General features: G+C 43.3%; 2 protein-coding genes and 1 non-coding gene across 4 annotated transcripts; all 3 read left to right on the top strand.

Annotated features, from left to right (window-relative positions):
* Positions 1–4,192: 4,192 nt before the first annotated feature.
* Positions 4,193–7,869, top strand: RPL18A (ribosomal protein L18a). Its single transcript, XM_054399611.1, has 5 exons — positions 4,193–4,240; positions 4,685–4,864; positions 5,422–5,551; positions 7,230–7,339; positions 7,742–7,869. The coding sequence occupies exons 1-5, from the start codon at positions 4,223–4,225 to the stop codon at positions 7,832–7,834; spliced, it is 531 nt and encodes a 176-aa protein (XP_054255586.1). The 5' UTR covers positions 4,193–4,222; the 3' UTR covers positions 7,835–7,869.
* On the top strand, positions 6,381–6,512 carry LOC128981296 (small nucleolar RNA SNORA68). Its single transcript, XR_008489512.1, has one exon. It is a non-coding gene; the product is annotated as a small nucleolar RNA SNORA68 (small nucleolar RNA).
* A 1,804-nt stretch (positions 7,870–9,673) lies between the features above and the next one.
* On the top strand, positions 9,674–18,078 carry KICS2 (KICSTOR subunit 2). Of its 2 annotated transcripts, none has more exons than XM_054399460.1 (3): positions 9,674–9,749; positions 11,479–11,767; positions 16,241–18,078. In XM_054399460.1, the coding sequence occupies exons 1-3, from the start codon at positions 9,674–9,676 to the stop codon at positions 17,055–17,057; spliced, it is 1,182 nt and encodes a 393-aa protein (XP_054255435.1). In that variant the 3' UTR covers positions 17,058–18,078. The 2 variants fall into 2 exon arrangements, with proteins under 2 accessions (XP_054255435.1, XP_054255434.1); XM_054399459.1 differs by having other exon boundaries at positions 9,674–9,908.
* Positions 18,079–22,967: the final 4,889 nt, after the last annotated feature.

Raw genomic sequence — 22,967 nt, 5'->3', positions numbered from 1 at the left:
AAGAGATGAAAAGAGCTGTAGTTTGAACCTGCCTACATGCCTATAGGTAGAGGTAGACCTTCCGATTTCTTTGTATCGTGTCTTGTGCATGCTTTACTGTTTACCCTCACCCACTGGAAGAAAGAAAGGTGGCAGAATGACAACTGACAACAAGATGCTTAAAAAGAAGAGGCCAAAATTTAACATGGTAATAAACAAGCATTTCTACAGAACTCACAACAGAGCATGTGATTCAAAATGCATTATGAAAAGCACTATAGTAAGTTAAATTTAGTTCACACCAAAAAAAAAGGGCAAGTTGTGGCAGTACAGAAACCAGAAAATCTGGAACAAAGCAATGTCTCGTGGCAAAACAAGCTTCGCTCACTGCCTTACGACACAGAGCAAGCTTGCTCAGGGTCAAAACCTTTAGGGATTAAAGTTGCTTTGCTGAATCTTCTCCCTCTCTGTCCCCAGCCCCCAGCTTTTCCCCATAATCTACATCCAAAGCAGCCAGACTAAAATAAAGCTAAAATGCTGTAAGTAAAATGATTTCCTTTTTTTTTTCTTACACCATCTTCCAATTAGAGTCTGGTCCAAAGTTTATACAAGTGGAAGCATATTTTGGCATATTTTTCTACTGCTATCACTACACAGTCTGCCCCTATGGTAGTAAAGTACACCTGTGTGACAAGCTTTGCTACTAAAAACAACCTGGATCAAACATGTATTTTCTCCACTTGTTTATTTAACAGCATGCCAACCAGTTCTAGTAATTTTGTACATGCTACATAAAATTTCATCTCATACTATACATCCTTTCCTAAGGGTTTCAGCTTGATTAGCCAAAGCTAGAAGACAATTAGTATGATACAGACTATATGAGCTTTTTGAGAAAGCTAACAAAACAGCTTCTCAAGCTATGCAGTTTAAGCAGGTAGCTTTTCCACCCCCAGTCTATTTTACCAACCAGTTACACTTCAAAAATCAAGCTGCAATTTTAATAGTACTTACAGTTTACAAAATTCATTGCAAGATGTACTCAGCTATAACATTATGTCATTAAAGCAAGTTTTATTAAAAACAGGTAAAAATCAGTAACATCATTAATATGCAGCTGTGTAGAAAGTACTGTCTTGGTTTATATAAAGATGCTTTTCGTTTTTGTTAAGCAGTACACTATGGTGAGTGGCAGTCTAAGGTTTACTGTAGTTAGGACTGCAGTTTCTTAACAATGAAGTCATACAGGTATATGTATCTCTCATCAGGATAGTTTACTCCCTTTCATGTATTACATACTTACAAATAAGTGCATTTGATAGTAGAGACTGCTTTGATACAGGAAAGCAGGGAAGAAAACTCACACAATCACACTTCAGATGAGCAATATTGCCCAGTTTAACAATACTAACATGGTGAAAGGTGTGTAACTCTGGTCTGGTTATGCACTAATAATAAAAGCATTCAGAGCGTTTTAACTACAGATGCCGACCATAGGAACAATTATCAATTAAAGAATACTTTATTTACAGCTCTCACTTTAGGTATTTACAAGACTGTGCCAGCACACAGGGAATCTGTGACACCTGTGAACCTAATTCCCTCGAGTTTTCTCTCTAATCAAAGACAGTAAAAGATTGTCTTTGACATTCTTTTTTATGTTCGTTTTGCATGCTGCAAATCTTGAAGCTATTTACAGACTCTGAGGCTCTAGAGCCTTTACACTGACATAACATGTGGTTAAAATAAACAGCTGTATAATTATAGCTACTTCCAGAACTTTTCGACTGAACTAGAAAGCTTTTCTCTTTGGAGGTGACCTACCAAGTCTTCATTTCAGGCACGTTCTTACCGGCCAGGAATTCCCCATAAGGAGCAAAGCCTTCCTGCCCCCTCCCCAAACTCGGGTCAAAGAGCCCAGCCTCCTCTCGCGGAGAGCCAACATTACTACTGCGTGGCTCAGCAGCCGAGCCGGGGACAGAGATTAGACATTCACAGCCCACCGCGTCCAGATCCGCGGCGAAGACACCGGGGCTGCAACTTAGCCCCTTGCTGTGGCCGCTGCAGAGTGACAAAGCGTTCCTCGTGTGGCCGCTGCGGGGCCCCGCGGCGGTTCTCCCACGACGGGACGGCAGAGAACCACCGTACTGTAGCACGCCGAGCGCAGCGGAATATGGAGGTGCGGGAGAGGCCCCTCCCCTCACGTTGCTGCCTTACAGCTTACGGTTACTTCCTTCCCCCATTGGAGCCATAACGGAGGACGGCTGTCGAGGCAGGTCCCTCAGCATGCGAATATAACCGCACCACAAGCTATAACGTGTATCAGAAGAGAAAAATCCCGGTATTTATAGCGGCCGCACGCACGCACCCCCACCGGGTTATGGAGAACCGGCTGACTGCGGCATCCCTGCGGAGAGGTCGGGCGGCCGAGGCTGCGGCGTTTCCCTCGCTTCCCCAGAGCCTCACAACTGCGGCGGAGGCGGCGCAGGACTGACTAGAACCGGCCGGGTGACTCGAGAGAGACCGCCGCCGCCAGCTCAGCGGCGACGCCCGCGAGCGCCCACAGCACCCCATCCCCGCCGCTGAAACACCACGGCCCCCACTAACGGCCGGGGGTGCCCAGGCCTCGCTCCGCCACTGTTGGTCTGAGTCACCCCGCGCTGCGTGTCGTGTCGTGTCCCGTCCCCTTTTCCCCCACTATTACCTTCCCAGTCACTCCATCACAGCTCCACAACCGCCACGAGCATAGAGAGCGGGCCAGGGCAGGCCGCGGCGGGAGGGGGAGGAGGGGGAGGAGGAGGAGGAGGAAGACGCCCAGGGGAGGTGCCGCGGCTCTCGCGCGTGCGGAACGGCCCCCGCGCCTCCGGGAAGGAGAGCTGCGCCCGCCCCTCAGCGGGGCCACCGCGCAGCAGGACTACGACTCCCAGCGTGCCCCACGGCGCCCTGGCTGCTGTGCCGGCTGGCCACGCTTACCGTCCTTCTGCGCCGAAGCGGCCGGCCAGAGAGGACTCCGGGAGGTGCCATTTTCCCGCTCCGCAGCATCCCGGGAGCCGTAGTCCCGTGCCGTGCCGGGCCGTGACCTAGAGCTCTCCGGGCCGCGCTAAGGCTCCCAGCTGTGTGGTTCGTCGGTGCTATCAACACTCCGCGACACCGTAAAACCACTTGCATCGATTTGATAAACCGGGACTTGCCCGTGCCGCCCCCAAAACTCCCTCCGGGATGCTTTATATCACCAGCAGCACGGTTGGGTGGGGCCGCCGGTAATAGCTCCTCAGTCACGACAGGAGTGACTTGGTGACTCGCGCAAGGAGGGCGCCAAGCTTGCATGCTGCAAAAGCATCGGCAGAGGCTTTTCTGAGATGAGTAATGAATCTGACGTCTGCAGACTTGACATCGGCCTCTTTCATAAGCTGCTCTGTAATGAAGCAGTATGTAGGGGGGTTTCCGTGTCGAAACGCATGGGTGTCTGCACAACCAGGTTTAAAAAAACCAAACCAAACCAAAGATTAAACGCAAATAACTGTAGCGATGCAGAGATTTACAAATTCAATACAGTGGTGTTAACAAGGCCGTGTCTTTCAAGGCGGAACCGTTCGCATCTCGTGGCGATGGCAGCGGCTTCCAAAAACGTGTGGCGCACGCTTCAGAGACCATCGCTCAGCATTATCGCAGAGCTGCTCCCTGCTCATGGGAGTTCAAGTACTCCGACCAACCGAGTGTGGGATCCATTGGGGCAACCTCACGGTAGCAAGTAATCTCGGTCTCCATGACATCACGGGTGATAAAGGTGCCCCTGGCAGCCCCGCTACCGCCCCAAGAAGGAGCGTGATGCTAGCTGACTCCACCTGGGGCCTCCCTGCCACGTCCTCCGTGGCCACGCGAGGAGTGCCGGTAGGAGACCGAGTCATGCACAGCCGGGCCTCTCTGTACCACTACCGGGACCACACGAATCCGCGGCTACGATGACGAGGAGAGAAGCCTGCAGTTCTATCGTCTCGCTGCTCCTACTACAGGCCGGGCCGGGCCGGGCTCGGACCAGACCACGCTACCCCAGACAACCCAGAACGCAACGTCGGCCTCCGCATGTGAAAATTGATGGCTGCTTCCTCCAATCGCGCTCTCCTCCTAGCCAATAGGCGGAGAGGATGGCCGGGGGAAGAGCTTCCGGCGGGCGGCTGACGGGAGGCGGCGGTGCACGCGGCCTTTCCTTTCCTTTCCTGCGGGCCGCAGAGTAGGCAGCGCCATGAAGGCGTCGGGCACCGTGAGTGAAGGCCGGGGTGCGGGGGGCACGGCCGGGACCAAGACTAAGACTGATCTTAAGAAGGCCGCTAGGAGGGCGGCAGTGCGGGTTTGTGGAGCTTGAGGATGGTCCCTGCGCGCCCAGCCCGCCGTGCCCGGCCCTTATGGGAAGCGAGTGGCAAATATGGCGGCGGCGCTGTTCCTGCTAGACGCCTAGGGAGGCCGCGCCACTCTGTGCGGGGTGTCTTCACTGGCGGCCGGCACAGCTGGGCCTGCGAGATCGCCTGGGCCGATGGTCTCTGTTCTCCTTCCCCTGGGTTAGCCTGTTCTTGCAGTGTTCACACGTGGAGCTGTAATGCCTTCCGCGGCGTCGGCCCGTGGCGGGGATGCATCAGTCTTAGCACAGGGGTCGGTCCGCGACGCGGAGGGGCTCACGCTGCCGGCGGCCTGTCTTTTATTTCTCCAGCTGCGGGAATACAAGGTGGTCGGGCGATGCCTGCCCACGCCGAAATGCAGGACCCCTCCTCTCTACCGCATGCGGATCTTCGCGCCGAACCATGTTGTTGCCAAGTCCCGCTTCTGGTACTTCGTTTCTCAGCTAAAGAAGATGAAGAAATCTTCTGGAGAGATCGTGTACTGTGGCCAGGTGTGGGATTAAAATCCTAAAAAAGTGGGGGATCTGTAGAGGAAACCAGTTCATACATGTGGAAGGAATTTATGTGAAGTACTGAGAGTAAAGTTTAAAGTTATTTATCCTTCAGTTGCTGTGAAGCTGCATGACAAATACAGATTTTTCAAAGCGCAGCATATTACCAGTAAACAAAAAGAATCGTATTTCCCAGCACTTCTAGATATGAACTAATCAGCACTTCTGTCTGCTTGCGTAGTTGTGGCATATATCTTTTAAGAGTCATTCGGACATTTGTAGCCCTTGGAAAGTACATATTCCTGTGCTTACGCTCCTCTCCCTCTTTACTTGAAGGATATTCTTTAGAGCTGAAATCTTGTATTTTTATTTCCATGCTGAATTACTAAAACTTGTCACTTTGAATTACCAGGAATTGAAAATAGCTATATAGGTGTGGCAAAAGAGAGAAAGTAGTTGGTTTATACAACAAAATGTGTCACAGTGGTTTCATTATAGCTTTAAGACAATGCTGATGATGTACTATTTGTAACTATTGCGCTCTTGTGTAATTCCAGGTCTTTGAGAAGACCCCTCTGCGGGTAAAAAATTTTGGTATTTGGTTGCGCTATGACTCTCGTAGTGGAACTCACAACATGTACAGGGAGTACAGGGATTTGACCACAGCTGGTGCTGTCACTCAGTGCTGTAAGTACCTGTAACTGAGATACAAAGTGGTAGGATATAAGCACAAGATTAAATCTTAAACTGTCCATGAAGCATGCTGACACGATCCATGATAAAATAGTGGAAACACTGGGAATACAAAGAGTTCCCAGAGAAGTTGACAAAATCATTAAGGTTGGCATAGATCTCTTAAGATGTCTAGCTGTCAACCAAACACTACCATGACCACTAAGCCATGTCCTGAAGTGTCATGTCTACATGTTTTTGAACACCTCCAGGGACAGTGACTCCACCACCTCTCTGTGCAGCTTGTTCCATTGCCTGACCACTCTTTCAGTAAAGAAATTCTTCCTATTGTCCAGACAAAACCTCCCGTGCTGCAACTTAAGGCCTTTTCTTCTTGTCCTATTGCTAGTAACTTGACAGACGAAGCCAACATCCACCTCACTGCTTATGGATGATGTATGTGGTATCTTACTTGTTACCATTCTCTAAACAGTTTCTCTATCTGAAAATATTCCCACTTCATTTTGGTGTGACTTTCTGCAATTCTCATAAGGAGTTTTGCTACACAGACTGAGTTTCATGACCTATCTTGCACTTCATTGTTTTAAAGTGATGGAGAGAATATTTCAGATATTATGTGGAAAGTATTTGTCTTTTGAAAAATGAGTTAAAGAGCCCAAAAAAAACCCAAGAAACTGTTGCTCCAAATCTCAACATCACAGTTCAAGGAGAAGTAAAGGTTGTCTTGATTTCAGTGTGCTACATGAAGTACTTGAGGGATAGACCATTTGCATAGCTGATGCTGTTGATACTTGAATCCAAAAAAATGTTACAAACATTACAGAATGCACACAAAAACCCAAGGAATATTGTTCTCAATAACAATATTCTTGTCGTGTGTGCAAATATTAAACGCATCTTGTCGCCTTTCAAAAGCTGAGGTGCTGTTGAAAGTGAAATTTAAGGTTCTACATTAATTTGCAATAATTCCTATTAATATACTGAAGGACTGTTTAAGGATATAAGAACTTAATTTGTCATGATATAAAGACTTTGATACCTTCATTTTCAAGAACACTTCTGAAAGGTAAGTTTTTAATAGGTACGTTAGATCTTCATGGGAGGTGTTTCATGCACAGTAGTATTTCAAGAGGAATCTCCTGTGAAACAACATCATGATTTAAAGGCAATGATTTTCACAGCTTCAGGGAGGAATTTTCAGGTAGCCTATGTACAGATTGCTTCCTCCATATTCAGAAAGCCTATTTACATGAGCTGAACATCATGTTTCTATCATTTGTCAATTTTAAGAAAAGTAAAGATAACTTTATATCCTGCCGCTACTTGCATCTTCCCTTTGAAGGGAAATTTTTTTGAAGTTCTTTGCAGTAATCGTATTTAGGTGTTGATTCTGAATCACAGTTTTATTGTGCAAAAAAATAACATAGTCCCACATGGGACAAGAAGAGTAAGATGGCACTTTGTTGGAAGAATTTGATGATGAGCTACAGGAGGAGTTTCCTGCTGCATGTTAGTTCTGCCATCACTTTAGATACTAAAACCAGTATGATTTAAGTAGAGGTGCTCAGAAATTTTAAGTTGTAGATGGTACTAAAATGTTTCCTGAAAAGATGGTAGTAAGATTATTGAACTGTCTTCTAAGTTTCCTTTTTAACGAGTTCTCTTGTTACAGACCGTGATATGGGAGCCCGTCATCGTGCCCGTGCTCACTCCATTCAGATCATGAAAGTTGAGGAAATAGCTGCGAGCAAGTGCCGCAGACCAGCAGTCAAGCAGTTTCATGTAAGTGAAGTAATATTGCAGTAGCTGGTGGGTGCTAATCTGACACTGGATTGGGACTGGGGATTTGTCTGGTACAGGTTTGGTTTGCAGGAAAAAGTAGGGAACCAAATTTCCATCCATATGCTTACAGTTAAGCTATGTTATGTTCACGGCTTTCAAGGCTAGGAGCTGAAAGTCAAACTGATACAGGTATGTATTATGTTGCAGAAAACTTGCCTTTAACTAGGCATTTCTTTCAAAAAGTATTGCAGAACTAAGGCATCTCTTGGCTTCTATGAAGTATGTTTAATCTGGATGCATTAATACTCTATAATTTAGTCTTGAATATAGCTCATCTGTTTATTGCAAACTCTTTTCTGTTGTTCATCTAGTATCTCAAACATTGAAATGTTTTTCTTGCAGGACTCTAAAATCAAGTTCCCTCTGCCACACAGAGTTCTGCGTCGCCAGCACAAACCACGTTTCACCACCAAGAGACCAAATACTTTCTTTTGAATATGAAAACATGCTGTCAACTCTGTGTTGTATTAAAGGTCTTATTTGAACCTTTGACTCTTAGTTGTCTTTTGGAAACACCATCCTGAATACCTAGGAGTGTCCTTTCCTACTGTTATTTTCTCTAAACTATTGGCAGCCTACAATTTACAGCTTACTTGAAGCAGGTCAATGATCCAGCTGCTAGCTTATGTTACCAAAACATCCCATCAATAAAAAAAAATTTTAATAACCAGCTTTCCAGATCAGGATAAGTGTTTTATCAAGCAGCTATAAAGTCTTTTCTTTATGCTTTATCCCTTAAGCATACTAAATAAATAGTTGAATTCAGGAAGAAGGTAGCTTTCTCTATATGCACAACTCAAAACTTGTCAGCTCTAAGAGTAAAAATTGTGTAACCTCAGTTAAGCCACTTGCAAATTTTAAGCATTTGATGTCAAAACTTTTGTTCTAACCTGAACCTTTCAAAGGATGTTGCACACATTTCTGGATGAACTTGTGTGTGCATACAGAGATGCCAGCACCCAGAAACGAAAAGTAGTTAAGGGCTTGGCATTGTCTCTGCTATTGACCAGTTGTTCTGAGGAAATTTAGTTTTTACATCCAAACCTAATCCTTAGGCTAGCCTATTTCCATATGATGCCACTGCAAAAAAAACCCTTCTATTGCACATAATGTCTAGTGAAGGTTAATAAAAAGACTGCCTCACACTTAAAACCGTCTTTTGCATGTGGTGCTGATTTTAAATTGCAGTGTTTTGAGTGTTTCCTGGACAAGAGATAGGCAGCCAGTGTAATTAGTATGTAGGTCTTGCGCAGAGTTAAAGAGAACTGATGTTGAATTTTGTCTCATGTGAGCTTAAAAACATACAGGTGCAAGTAGAGAGTGGGTAAATGCTGTCCAGAGAGGAAACCAGGAGTTTTTTAGTTTTGGAGTAGTGGAAGAGCTAGAATTCAACCCGGAGAGGAGCTACCTGTTAATTTCAAGTGAGAGCATTGCTCTGTGGGAGAGGTGGCTGCTTCTGGCAAGAGCTGGCCCAGTTAGTCCTGCCACAGCTGTCCCACTTCCACTACCTTTTGGTCCTGTGGCTTACCTTTCTCCTCATTGCCTCCGTTGTGAATCAGTTCAGGGAGCTCATCTGTCCAAAACAGTGGAAAATCGGGGATTTGAGCAATCCATGATTTCACAGTCACAAATGGGAAGCTATACAGATGTTTTGGACAAGCTGGAGGGCCCTGTAGGAGTCCTGCCAATGGATGGGATAAAGTCACTTCTAAGACCTTTTACTTGGGAGCCTTTTAACTGGAAGAAAAATTTAGCATGAAAATGAGCCTCGCATTTAAGATTCTCAAAAAACACCGTGGCATGGTGGAGGAGAGCTCATTGCAGGAACCCGTGCCAGCGTGGCCAACCTGAAAACCAGCCTGCGCTAGGGAGCTGGCTGGACCATGAATAGCTCGCCAAAACCAGTTGTGGTTCCTCGTATTTACCCTCAGTCTTTGGAGTCTCTAGGGCCCGGGTTTCCAGAGTCTCCAGGTGAAGGTGCTGCTGGAAGACCCCACAACTTACGGCGTTGCTCCCTGCTGAGACCCACGGGCTCCGCGCGCCACAGCCGCCCAGCCGTTAAAACCGTCAGGGGCGAGAACACGCCCGTCACGTGACCTCGACAGCCATGGGAGTGGGTGGGTGTGCGCTTGTCACGTGACAAGGGCCGGCGCGTGGAGGAAGGCAGCGCGAGCTTGTTTTCTCGTGGCCGTGGCGCCGGACCCGGAAGTAGTGGCCGCTGTGGAGGGGGCGGAGGCGGCGGCGGCGGCACCGGCACCGCCACCGCCGGGTGGGATGGGGGAGTCGATCCCGCTGGGCGCGCCGGTGCCGGTGGAGCAGGCTGTGCTGGAGACCTTTTTCTCCCACCTGGGCATCTTCTCCTACGACAAGGCCAAGGACAATGTGGAGAAGGAGCGGGAGGCCAATAAGAGCGCTGGGGCCAGCTGGCTGGCCCTTCTAGCCGGGCTGGCCCACCTGGCCGCCGCCGAGAAGGCCTACCACAGCATGACCTTCCTGGGCCAGAAGCTAGGTATCGCCGGGCCACCCGGCCGCCTCCTCTCGCGCCCTGGGGGAGGGATCCCGCTCCGTTCCCCGCGTCCCTCGGGCCCCCTATCCTCTACTCCTCTCCGGGCCGCACATCCCTTATGTCTGAGGTAGCTTCTGGGCGGTGCAGCGCGCGAGTGCCTGTTCACGGCCTATCTCGGATTTAGCAGCGCGGTAGGCAATGTGCGCCTGCCGTAGCCCTGTGCGGTAATCTCTCAACCGGTAGTTGCACAGCGCCTGAGGTCCCTGACCTGGGCGAGGTGCGTGTCCGTGCCTCTGAAACAAAAGTGCTAGTTCAGCAAGCGTCCGTGAGCCCAGTGAGAAATTTGCCTGCTATTTGGATTGCCCCTGGAGAATAAATGAGAGTGCAGGTGCCGCACAGGTGGCACAAGGCTGTGCAAATCGGTACGTGTCTTTATTCGCTGGCGGGCCACCGATTTGCTGTTTCCAAGATGCTCTAGCTGAGATTCTGGCAAGCGGGATTTCAGCAGAGTGACCAAAGGGTTAATGCTTTTCCACGTCTCAGTTCCAGGGCCCGATATTAGAGCCACATATGCATAACTACATGTGCCTCCTAAAAATTGTTACTCCTGTAGGCTGCAGGATGTCAGGAAGCTTTGGCCACAATCTTGGAAGCTTCTTGCTTTCTCAACATCAAAGCAGAATTTTCTTGATGCTTTACAACATTACACATCAGAATCATATCCCGTGATCCGTTTCCCATACCAGTCTGCAGAGAAAATAAGCAGCTTTGCTCAAAGGGCAGTGCCAGTTTGGGATTTTTCTGTTCACATGTTGAGAAAGCAAGAAGCTTCCAAGTGTTAACTGTCTTCTACTTTGACCCTCTACATTTTTTAAGTTCCTCATAGTGTTAAGCAGGTAGAGGGAGGCACAGACTTTTTTTCCCCCTCTCAGTTCTAGTTATGCATTAACCTGCACTGTGGTCTCACAGAAATAAACTGTGGTTGTTTTCCCTTTGCATTCTGGTTTATATTGTGTAGAGACTGGAAATGTTCCGTTTGTACAAACAATTATGACATGGTTCCCATTTATAAGTTGCTTTGCAAATCTGAGTGCTTCATGATTGAAGAGGTATTGTTAAGCAAATTGTCTTGAAGAGATCTGGAGGTATTAATAGGAGCGGAGGCTATTAAAAGTTCACCGTGACTTGATTCTTCTGACTTCCACATTCATGTGTCATAGTAGCAGATTTAACTGAACCCTTGTTTTTCAAAAGTCACACTGTAATAGAGGTGAGGGAGCTGAGGTTTTGCAGTAGCCATTGGCTGCTGAAGTATGAACTGGAACAAGTATAACTTGCATGAAATTACATGAAGCGCTTCTGAGTATGCACTATGTGTAAGGCAGTTTTTTGCAAAATAGTGCACTGAAATTTGTTTCTTGATTTTAAAAAAACCCACTGTGATCAAACAACACATAAGAACACCTAGGGGAAAAGTAGCATGGTTATATGCTTTTTTTTTTTTTTCCCCAGTATTGCTGTCTATCTTTACTGTCCCTGGATTTTGGTAATACCTCCATATTTATCTGAACAGGTGGTCAGTCATTCTTCAGCCGAAAGGACTCCATCCGAACCATCTACACATCTCTGCATAATGAGCTGAAGAAGGTGGTGGCGACGGGTCGCAATGCACTAGGAGGAACAGCTCCTCACTTGGAAGAGCTGCTTTCTCACCTGTCTGAACAGCTCTGTTTTTTTGTTCAGGCTCGTATGGAAATTGCTGACTTCTATGAAAAAATGTACACGCTCAGCACCCAAAAGTTCATTAACTCTGAGGAACTGGTAAACATTTTGGAATCCATCTTAAAGAAATATAGCTCAAGGTCAGTGCTTATTTGCTGGCAGTAGGTCCTTAGATCTGTAATAAATGACGTTAAGGTTCAAAGCAAGCCTACTTTGCTGTCCTTTGACAGCAGCACAGCCCCTTCCATGAATTCATGCACAAAGTGAATGTTGAATAGCAGCATGAGATGAGTGAAGTCTCAAAATATGACTCCTGAAAAAGAAAAATTAAAATGGAGAATGTTTCTGCTCTTGTTCTAGGAGTCATATTTCCTGTTCTTTAATAAATACTGAACATTTTCATATTTAGCAGAGGAAGAGTCATTTTCCTTATAAAATATCTAAGACTACTTGCACTTTTTCATAAGGAATGGAGGGGAAACAAGACTTAATTCAGCAAAATTGGCATGTAAATAAAACACATTTGTGTGACAGTTTTACTAGACTAGAATGTATGTCTGCTTAATTGTAAAAGCTATGCCATTACAATTTGAGCTGCCTAGTAGGGTTTTATGATGCTCTGTTGTCACTTAGATATTGCAGCCAGTAGAAGGAGCACTTCTGAGTCTTTGGTCTCTTCCATTATGGCTTCTTGAAGTTAAGACCTAATAGTTCCTGTTACAAGAATCTTAGGTTGTTTTTAAATTACTCTAGGGTGAGTATTTCACGTCTAACATGTGTGAGCCTTGAAAGTGACGGCAGACTCAACAGACTGACTATTTTAAAGCAAAACAAGGTAGCCATTGTGGGAAGGTAGCTTTCAAATGCAGTTGGTTTAAAAAAAAATCATAAATCTTTATTAGAAAAATAGTGTCTAAGAAGACATTTGGGCAGAATATTTTGATGTCATAATTTTTGAAGTTTTGAAAGTGTACACCTAGGAAAAAGAAGAACAATTCATGCTGCTTTCTGATGTTCCAAATCTAAGCAATGCAACTGACTCTTTTTTTTTTTTTTTTTTAAAGGAATAACTTAGGCAAATCACTGCCTGATTTTGCTATTTGAAAATGAGAACCAGTCTGTAAGATCTTAGTAGTGATAGTTTTGTAGTTTTTGCCTTGTGAACCCTCTCAGTGTCAGGGCTGTTAGTCCAATGAAAAATGAAACTTGCATGATTTTTGCTTGGTGTGATTAAATGTTTAAAAGTAAAGGGAGGTAATTTGTTTGTTTGTTTGAAGTTGACTGCTGTGATACACTTGCCATTTCCATCTGTTCTGAGCATTTGCTGAGTCAACAGCACCATTAAAAATCAAAAATACAAAACTGATGCTTTGAAGAAGTGACTGGAGACTGTTAATACATGGAATGTTTTACTGCACTGATTAAATAAACTGTTTTTAAACATAAGCAGTGTTCCCCTGGGAAAAATACTGATAGTCTTGCTTTGAGTTAATGAGGAATCTCTAAGATGGAGGCATTTCAAGATGCTGTTAGAATTAATTGAACAGCTGCTTTGTGGTCCTCCTCAATTGGGTACAGAATATTTCTGAAAAAAAAAAAAAGGATAATGATATCATCCTGTAGTCCTTCCTTTAGTTTCTTCATACCTCAGATCAGTTTCTGGGGGTTGTTAGCTTGATATGTGGTGGCTGGAAGGTATTTCTCTTTTACAGTCTGTTGACCCTCTCATGTGAAAGGTCAAATAAACTTTTCCTTACCCAGTCTCTTCCCTCTGTATTCCTCACTTGTAGTCAAGAATGTGTGCCATTATTTCAGCCAACTGTGCTAGGGCCATACAGGGCATCTGTTCTGAAAATAGGTTCTGGCCTTGGTTTCTTTCCTATGCCTCTAAAAGTAGCTGTTCATATAATGTAGAGCAAGTAACTGCTTGCTGGTAAATGACAAAATTAATTGACTGTCAACAATCCAGTCATACTGTCTAATCTGAAAGATCATGAGCTCATGAGCAGTTTAAAGCTATTTTGTTACTGCTTGTTGCTGGCTTGTACACAGCCAATAGATGTTTTCCTTGCTGTTTTTGTAAGGATAGAAAAGGAGAGGTAATGTTTCCTAAATTTAACTGTTGGTTTGTGTGGGATCTTAACTGACATAATTAAAACAACATCAGAAGCAGGATCCTTTAAAAGCTTAGTATAAAATGAGTCAGTAACTAGTAAACCTGTTTGATTATTATTATTTTTGAGTGTTAAATGTTTTTCATCTAGTCAGCATTTTGTAAATACATGCACACGTGTGATCTGTGAAAGGAAAAGTTTTAGAAAAATGAGGCTTCTTCACAGTCTGCAAAACAAAACTCTAGCATCCTTCTGCTTTGGAGAATGATTTGGGGAAGGAAAATCAATTTCTTTCAGTCTGTTTTTAAGTTCTTAACATTGGCTTATTTGAAATATCGTAAACCCCTGTCTGTTTTACATGATCATGAGCTCAGTCAGATGCTTTTGTGTTATGACACTTAATTACAGCATATACAGTGAGCACATATCCTGTTACTTTATTCTGCAACCGTATTAAGTTTCTCAGCTGTGGCTGAAGTGTGTATTTTTGGATTAAAACAGTTTAGCAAATCCTGCTGTGCAGTGAAATGTGAAAGTAGCTGTGAGTGATGAATCAAAGTAGAATTGGGAAGCTGTACATCATAATGCTGATCTAGGAGACTTGGTAGTACTGCATTAATGTCAATGTTTTAATTGCTTTCAAGATTGAAGAATAACCTTCTTAGTCTGACCACAAGCGTGTTGATACCACAGTGCTAAGTGTGCACTTGATGGAACTACCTGGAACGGATAATATTCTATAATGCTTTCCCCTCCCTTCTAATACATGGCAACAGAACTTTCTTTTTTGCTGAATACCAAACCATTGGAAAAATATAATGCTGACTGTTAGCAGAATATTGTTTTTAATTGACTGTTGTTTGTTCAAAGCAATGTAAATATGCTCTGGACTTCTCAGCCTACCAAAGTACCCAGAAATTGCTGTGTCTCTGCTATAGCAGATTGATGTGGTGACTGCTGATACACGCTGTGTGCAGAAAGTGGCTGGTCACCCAACCTAGCCTGTTTGCAGAACATGGTGCATCATGATAGTTATAATTTAATTTTCTTCAAATAAATTTGGATTTGCATCTTAGTAGCAAATCCTTTCAAGATGTGTATTGTGGCTGTCAGAAAAAGAAATGGTTAAAAATAGTTATAAAATTGTCAGACAGTTTTTACAAGCTTAAGGATTGATGTTTTGGCAAGAGCTTGATGGAAAAATCAAAGAAAAAGTAGTAAAGGGAGAGGGCATAAAAAGCCTAAAATTCTCATACTGTCTTCTGGTCTGCAGCAAACTTAAGTGTTTTGGTTTTGAACCAAGTATTTCCAAAATGGATTCTATATATTTTGTCCTGGAAGCTGAGAAGGAATAATGGAATTGCTTTCAGTTTGAAGATGAAGTGTTAAAAAAATTGAAAGAATACAGTAAACTTTTTTTTGTTTTAAAGCAAAAACAAGATCCAGGATGTTTTTCTGAAATGACAGGATAAATCTATCTTTAGTTGAGCCATCAAGTCTTGTCTTTGAACTATTGGTTGTACTTTGTTGGAGACTTCTTAAAAAGGCCTAAATATCTATTAGAGAACACGTATACTAAAAAAGGCCACTTCTGGTTTTGCTGAAGAATAATTCTTTGTGCAGTTAAGTATTCTTTATCAATGATGTTTAAAAACTTAAGGAGTATCAGGGGAAGGGATTTAAGCTGGATCTTTTATTCCTGATGTTTAAAAACAAAGCGACGAAAGCTGAAGAATGGATCTGTAAAATTCCATTTGATTGAGATTTGTTCTAATAATAGAATCCCTCGTAAGATGAGTAGTGGTACTTACACCTGGTAGATGATGTGTTGCGGATTTGTCTTCTTGGGGATATGATTAAATACTGCCAAATGTTTTGCCCCTTCACTTCTTCTAGTACACCAAGGTTTGAAGTTTGAGACATGGTTCATGGGTAAATACAGTTGATCATGGTTCTGTTGACTAGTTTCCATCACGATTTTGTTGTGAATTTAGGGAGGAGTGGGGAGAAGGGAAGAAAGATTGGCTTGGCTTCCTCATAGCTTCTTTATACAAAAAGCAAATCTGTAACGTAATTCCTTTGGTTTAACTTAATGTCATACTGATATCCCACAACTATCAAGACATATTTCACTACCAAGAGAGATTTTCAAAAATGGAACAAAATTACATTAATTTAAAGAGAAATGGTGTTCTATTTGTTCATGGATCAGGATATACAGTAATTGTTCTTGAACTGACCAAATATAGTTTCCTCGCTTTGATAAAGAAATGCCTGACAGGTGTATTTGTCAAATGCAAAGTTCTATGTGTTCATTGAAATATTTGCCCTAATTATGTTAAAATAACTGTTTTTTAAATTAGCAGTATTTATTTTTTTGTTTACCCCTTACTCTATTTGAATGTTTGATCTTCTGTCTGTGAACTGACAAATACTGTCTGATTGTTTCACTGTGGTGTGCAGCACTTCTCATGTCTGAACTAACATTATGTTTTCTAGATTTCATCATCCAATCCTCAGTCCTCTTGAAAGCAGTTTCCAGCTGGAAGTAGATGTGCTTGCACATCTCTTAAAGGCTCAGGCTCAGATCTCAGAGTGGAAGTTCCTTCCATCCCTGGTCAACCTGCACAGTGCTCACACAAAACTACAGACTTGGGGCCAGATTTTTGAGAAACAGCGAGAAACCAAGAAGCATCTGTTCGGAGGGCAATCTCAGAAAGCTGTACAACCTCCACATCTCTTCCTCTGGCTGATGAAGCTCAAAAACATTCTCCTTGCCAAGTTTAGCTTTTACTTTCATGAGGCCCTGAGTCGACAAACAACGGCATCTGAAATGAAAACTTTGACTGCTAAAACAAATCCTGATTACTTTGGGAAAATTTCCAGCTTCATCCGGAAGTATGACGCCGTCAATGTTTCCTTAATTTTTGACAATCGTGGATCAGAAAGTTTTCAGGGACATGGCTATCATCACCCCCATTCTTACAGGGAAGCCCCCAAAGGAGTGGATCAGTACCCTGCTGTGGTGTCTCTGCCTAGTGATAGGCCTGTTATGCACTGGCCCAATGTAATTATGATTATGACTGATAGAACCTCTGACCTCAACAGTCTGGAGAAGGTTGTTCACTTCTATGACGACAAAGTCCAAAGCACATACTTTTTGACTCGCCCTGAACCTCACTTTACCATTGTAGTTATTTTTGAGTCAAAGAAGTCAGAAAGGGACTATCATTTTATTTCTTTTCTCAATGAAATTTCACATTCCCTTAAGAACTCCAAAGCTTTTGCAAGCTTGAAGCCTGGATCCAAAGGGTAAAACACAAACTTCTGGTTGTCAAGGCAGCATGACAGCCTTGGGGGATCTATAGCTTTCAAGGATTACATAATGATAAATTAATGGTTCTTAGAGCCTAAATAAAAAGGAACCATTATCTTTAATGTCATAAGTTCCTTTTTTTTTTAATTTAATCTAACACTTGGAAAGTATTTTGGGGCAGTACTTACCAAGGTTACTGAATTATGGGGTATTAATGGCAACAGCAGGATTTTTTGGTGTGGTTTTCTATTTCCATTATGATTTTTTTTTTCAGTCCACAACTTTGTTGCCTGTATCAGAAAGGAATATGAGCACTTTATCTGATTGTGCACTGTCTTCTACAGAGTTTATTGAAAATGTGGTGAGGATGGAAGATGCTGTCTCTTCAGAAAACTGCGTTCTGTGACAGGAATGATTTTCTGGGAACTAAACACTGATACAAGGGAATATTAAAAAAATTCAACCTGCAGGGACACATTTTAAATAAAAAGGCAAGAATCACAAAAGGCACTGTTGTTGATTGCAACTTAGTTTCCAAATGATCTAAAATGATAATTGAGGTCTCTGGCACTCTGTTAAGCACCAATCTATTCTGAACATTTGGTGTCATAAAGCTTTGTCATTGCTCTATAATGCGGGCTGAGCAAGAAAAACTGCAGCATGGGCTGGAAGGCCACTATTCACTGGAGCATTGTGACATTGTGTGTCCAGTACCAGTCTTGGCTCAAATTAACTGAAGGAGATAAGCTGAAGTTGATCAGGTGTTCTGAAAGGAGCCATTCCAGGGAAAAAGCAGTAAAGCTCTTTTCACATTGTGCTTTTTGTCTGGTTAACTTTAAAAAACAAACAAGCTGTAGGAAATGCCCTTCGAAAATGAGTTATTTTATGATTTGCTGTTGAGATCAACCTGGATTTGTCTTTAGATATTTGTAAGCATTTATTTCTTTCCAGTTTTAAATAATTTCTCATCAGAGCCAAAACACTTGAAATTTGGGTTTAAATATATAGCCTATGCAGTATGTTTACCTCATTGTAAAATGTCTCTTTCACTACTTTTAGTTCTAGGCTGCAGGTTTGGAAAAAATATATTTTCTAATTACTCTGAAAGTGCTTTATTTTGAAAATCAATATTGCCAAATACAATAAAAAAGTCAATTTGGCTGTACCTGTAGCCTTACATTGGGTGATTCTTCAGACTGTTAGCCATGCTTTTGTACAAGCACTTTCATGGGAATCCAGGAGAACTGATAAGGCTTTGCTGTATGATGTGTGTAAGTGTAGTAAGGTTAGATCCTTAGCTCACACTTTGTAATGTCTAATATCAGCAATTTTTTTTTTTAACAGGCATTTAAGTCAAAATACTGCTTTCTGTTAGGACTGAAACACAAAAGATGCCATTTCAGACTGGTTTTTACTGATTCCCTTTCTCTTTTATCTTGCCTCTTGCCGCAAGTACTGATTTCTTTATAATCACACAAGCATGTTGTTCTTTAAATGTAAGCGCTGGGTTTCCACTTGGAGCCAGGTAGAGCCTTCCATGCTTTGCTGTGTGTGTTAGTCTGCTGTGAATAGCTGTGCTACTGCCTCTTACCTAAATGCTTAGTCTGACCATCACTCCAAAATTTGAGACTCTGCAATTTGTCATTGGAAAATAACAGGAGTGGCAAATATAGGGGCACTACTGGCACCTGGTTGGAACAGTGTGACACTTCACCGCTTGAATTGCCCTTCTAACAGGACTAAGTTGCAAAGGATGTTATTGAAAGAGTTTGTGTGCTTCCTTCTGTGGAACAGTGACCTTATAATAATTGTACTCTTGACTTCCCCAGTGAGAGTAAAAGAAAAGAGCCTGTTAACAGATTTCCAGTCTTCAGCAGCATAATAAAGTGTTGCATGAATTGTGTCTGCCTCTGCAGTATTTCCCTGACATACTAGCTGTCTGTGGGAAAGGGGACTGTGCAAAGAGCCCACCTGTGGTACAGACATCTTCCTTGTTTCCAGGTTGCAGGGGGCATGCTGGGAGAGGTGAAAGAAATGTGCTGTGCTTTAGAGCAGACCAGCAGCTTTTACCAGATGCAGAAGTGGCTGAGGATTGTGGAGTGTTTTTCGTGGGGAGAGGAAAAGGAGGTGACTGATCAGCAGACCTTGTGGTTCACTTACCAGGGCCAGGGTATTTCACTGCAGTTTTCTTCAGATCTTGGAGAAGGGGCCAGAGGAGCCATCCAACTTTGGGTAAGAATTCCTGAATATTTAGGTTGATGATGAACCAAAGAGAGCTGTAATCATCACTCTTACAGTGTGGGAAGGGAGGGAATGGGAGACATGCACAGGCAGATAGTAGGAGAGAACTGGTTGCTGGAGAAAAACTTGTGAAATCTGTCTCTGGGTTTTAGAGTCCTGTCCCTGAGGCTCTCCTTGTATAAGAGCCTTTCCGTAGATTAATACAAAGAGGGGAGCAAAAAATCCATGCCATAGGAATTAGCTTGGATGAAAACTTCATGGGTGAAGCTGGGGAGTAGTCACACTAGAATTGGTATCAGAGAGTTTTGCAGAGTTGAGGTATGCTATGACCAAAATCACGGGGGGGGGGGGGCAAAGACAAGTAGTGAATGATTATTTATAGATGTGTTAGCTGCCTGCAGACTCAGGGCACAGGTCCTTACTTGGTTCTTTGAGGAGTTTGTTTTAGATGACAAATGAGGAAATGAGGAGACTGGGTTATCTACGAGGTAAAATTGGCTGCGCTGGTAACTAAAACATGCATAATTAAGGATGGGAATATGTCTGTGGAGCAGGTAAAGGTGACCAGAAACTCAGTAACTGGATATTCATTACTAACTTGAGTACTGGAAGTACTGGTCAGTCTCTTTACTGTAAGAACTGGAGAACAAATGCCCTTTTGCCAAGCTGGATGGTATCCTGTCTGCCAGTTTTCCCTCTCCATCAGTTTAGCTAAGCAGTGTACTTCAGAAGACTTGTATAAATTGACTGCTTTAAATGCAAGATATAAAGAGGTTGATGATAACTTCCAGACATATTTTAAATTGTTTTTAAAATAGCTACTGAGGTTTAATATTCTTGGTGCTACTCAGATTGCTTAGAATAGCAGTATGGAAGATTATCTTGTGGCACATTTCATATACCTCATCACTTACTTGAGTCCATGAGGGTTTTGGCAGAACATTTAATGTAGTATCCTTTGCCTGGAATGTGAATTTGACAGCAAATGTATTCTCAGATCTCTTACATATTTTATATTTATGTCTTGTAAGCTGTTTTCTTTTACACTCAATGTTCGTGGTTGTTTTTTTTTTCCCTTGAATAAAACATCTTCCCTCCTTTGCATGAAGACAGTGCAGGGAATGGAAACAATATATTTTGTGTTGTGCTGCAAAGGACTGCAATACATGCATAATGCACGGAATATTCTGGTTTTAATCGAAAAGTAACAAATTTCTGGTATAAATACTAACAGTGTTTATTTGATTTACTTTAAAAAAAGGTCTGAGCTGGAAGTAGAAATAATGTTATGGCACTCTCCCACTGTTTTAGTTTTGAGCCCTGAGCTACCCACAGTGAAAGGACAGAAAAGATATTTTACCCCTTCTCAAGGAGTAAATTAAAAAAAAAAATGCTCCACACTGGATTGGAAGTTTAAATGGACATTCTATTTACAAATATATACAAAAGGCATTCAGGTAAAAGGGATACACCTGGACCTACCAGGCCAAAACCTTCCAGAGCCTTCCAAAAACCTCTAACCCACTCAGCCTCAGCAGGCCGAAGAGCAGCCAAACTGTGCCCCCACTAAACTCAGGCTTACTGTAGGCTTCACCAGGCCCTCTGGTGTAACCGGAAATTCACTGCCAGCCAAGACCAAGAGAAAGCCTCTCCCCCACAAACCATAAGATAACAGTGTGCATGTCCCGACCAGAGAGAGGGAGAGATTTGGTTAAATAGAGAGACACAGGAAAACAGAATAGAATAACAGATTACAATATCCTGGGACAAACTGCCTGTCCCCCTGGGACTCTCTAGCCTCTGGAGGACTTTTCTTCGTGGTTATACCAATTAACTCTTGATTTCCCTTAACCTACAATGCCCAGCTGATTATTGTTCTGGTCCACTCTTACTCATATATGAGCCTTTTGAGACACTTGTGACCATTCCAGTGGTTATTTTTTTGTTGGGTATCAGTTAACAGAGGCTTCTTTGCATGTGTGTCTACTATGCCTGCTGCCTCCAATTGCACTGGGTCCCAATGTTCTTGTAACCAAGTTTTGCTTAAGAAAATTAGCAATGTGCTCTACCTCTTCATTCCTCAATTCCTGTTTCTTACTGTGATGTAATCTTGCAGTAAGAAGAGTGGCTGGTCCTGGGTTTGTGGTTAGCTCTGTGATTTCTTCTAGAAATGCTGGCACTAAGCTAAGTAGCTTGGTTGTAACTTTGGGTTTTCTCCAGAAGTCTCCTTTTCAGACTCCCAGAGGTGCAAGACAGGTGGATGCAGCCATGGCCAAGCACTGCTTGTTTGCTTGGGGTCTGCCTGAGCCTCAAGAGCAGTAAGACAGTGTCTTTGCCCACTGGGGGACACTTGTGCTGCTCAGCAGGAATGGCCTTTGGGCTGTGATTGTGCAAAGGCAGGAGCTGTTATAGGAAATGAGAATGCTGACAAAGGACAGGAATAGCATAATGCCTCACAGAGCAGGCACAAAAAATAAGTCAAATGCAGGATAAAATTGGACTTTGATTTCCGTTTTCTGTTAGTGAAGAACCGATTTAAAGATAAAGCCTCCTTTAAAGGTAACCTTTTGCCATGAAATTAAGCACTTGACCATTTTCCTCCATTAACTGCTTGTTTTCCTCTTGTGCAGGCATGTTTTTCACACATTGCCTGCTTTATTTTTGTAATTGCTATGGAGCTTTTCTGGGAGAGTTTGCCCTTCCGTTCTCTTCTAACTTTCAACCTGGGATTGCAGCTACTGCGTTTGTGATAGAAGAGCAGAGCTCTCTGCCTTGCAGCTGGGACCTCACTGTGCCCTACCTGTATGTGTCAATGGTAAGAACAGTGAAGTGCAAAAGAAAAGGCAAGTCACTACAAGATGGGCTGGGGCAGATGACAGCTCTGAGAAAGAGAAGCAGGGAGGAAATTCGCAGAGGAGAACTGCAATGCAGGTAGACTGAGGGGAAGGTTTTTGTTGGCTCCTCTGCATTGCTGCCCTAATTTGACAGGAATCTACATGAATTTTATATCCCAGAAAAGCTGCACAAGACCTCTCCTGTGGTTGCAGCTGCTGTTTTTCCAGAATGGCTGTGTTCAGTCCTTAGGTACCAACAATCTTGGCAAAGCAGCTGGTTTTGAGAAGATTAAGGCAGGCTTCACTGTATCCCATTATTAGCTAGGTTATGCTGCTATGATGTTATGAGCTAACATCTGACCGACGCTTCAAAGCACTGCTCACAACACTGCAGTGCCATGCTTTATTTGTGCAGCTCACTGCTCATCAGATAAAATATTTAGTGGCACTAAAATTTGGCTCTCTGGTGTATGCATCTTTTGCAACAAAAGTAAGGAGAAGTTTTTTAGTGTGTGCTGGTCAAATTCTATAGCTTAGAGCCATAAAGAGCCAACATTGGCATGATCCTGCTGGGATGTATAGCCTTGAACCAAGATCTTTAAGTTTCCTGTGAGGAGGATGATGTGATGCTCATGCATAGTGGTTAGAGGCAAAATGAGAGCTAACAAGAGATGCTAGTGGGTTTTTTTTGGGGGGGGGGGGTGTTAAACTGAATTCCCATCCTTTGATTTTGGTCTTGAAGTTAGCCCTCTCTGGGGACACAACAGTAAGGAAGACCCTGAATATCACTCAAGCATTTACTTAGTAATACGTCAGACTCCGGTTCCACCTTGTC

Source organism: Indicator indicator, chromosome 3 (genome assembly GCF_027791375.1).
Source record: "Indicator indicator isolate 239-I01 chromosome 3, UM_Iind_1.1, whole genome shotgun sequence".
Taxonomy (NCBI): Eukaryota; Metazoa; Chordata; class Aves; order Piciformes; family Indicatoridae; genus Indicator; species Indicator indicator.
The sequence above is the reverse complement of the archived record's forward strand: the minus strand, read 5'-3'. Positions and strand labels throughout refer to the sequence as shown.

Excerpts from the sequence above, each read along its gene's own strand:
- RPL18A (XM_054399611.1), top strand. Across the intron at positions 4,865-5,421 it reads AGATCGTGTACTGTGGCCAG|GTCTTTGAGAAGACCCCTCT; the intron begins GTGTGGGATTAA and ends GTGTAATTCCAG. Across the intron at positions 5,552-7,229 it reads TGGTGCTGTCACTCAGTGCT|ACCGTGATATGGGAGCCCGT; the intron begins GTAAGTACCTGT and ends CTCTTGTTACAG.
- KICS2 (XM_054399459.1), top strand. The coding sequence starts at position 9,674 with ATGGGGGAGTCGATCCCGCTGGGCGCGCCGGTGCCGGTGGAGCAGGCT. Across the intron at positions 9,909-11,478 it reads CTTCCTGGGCCAGAAGCTAG|GTGGTCAGTCATTCTTCAGC; the intron begins GTATCGCCGGGC and ends TTATCTGAACAG. Across the intron at positions 11,768-16,240 it reads TTAAAGAAATATAGCTCAAG|ATTTCATCATCCAATCCTCA; the intron begins GTCAGTGCTTAT and ends TATGTTTTCTAG.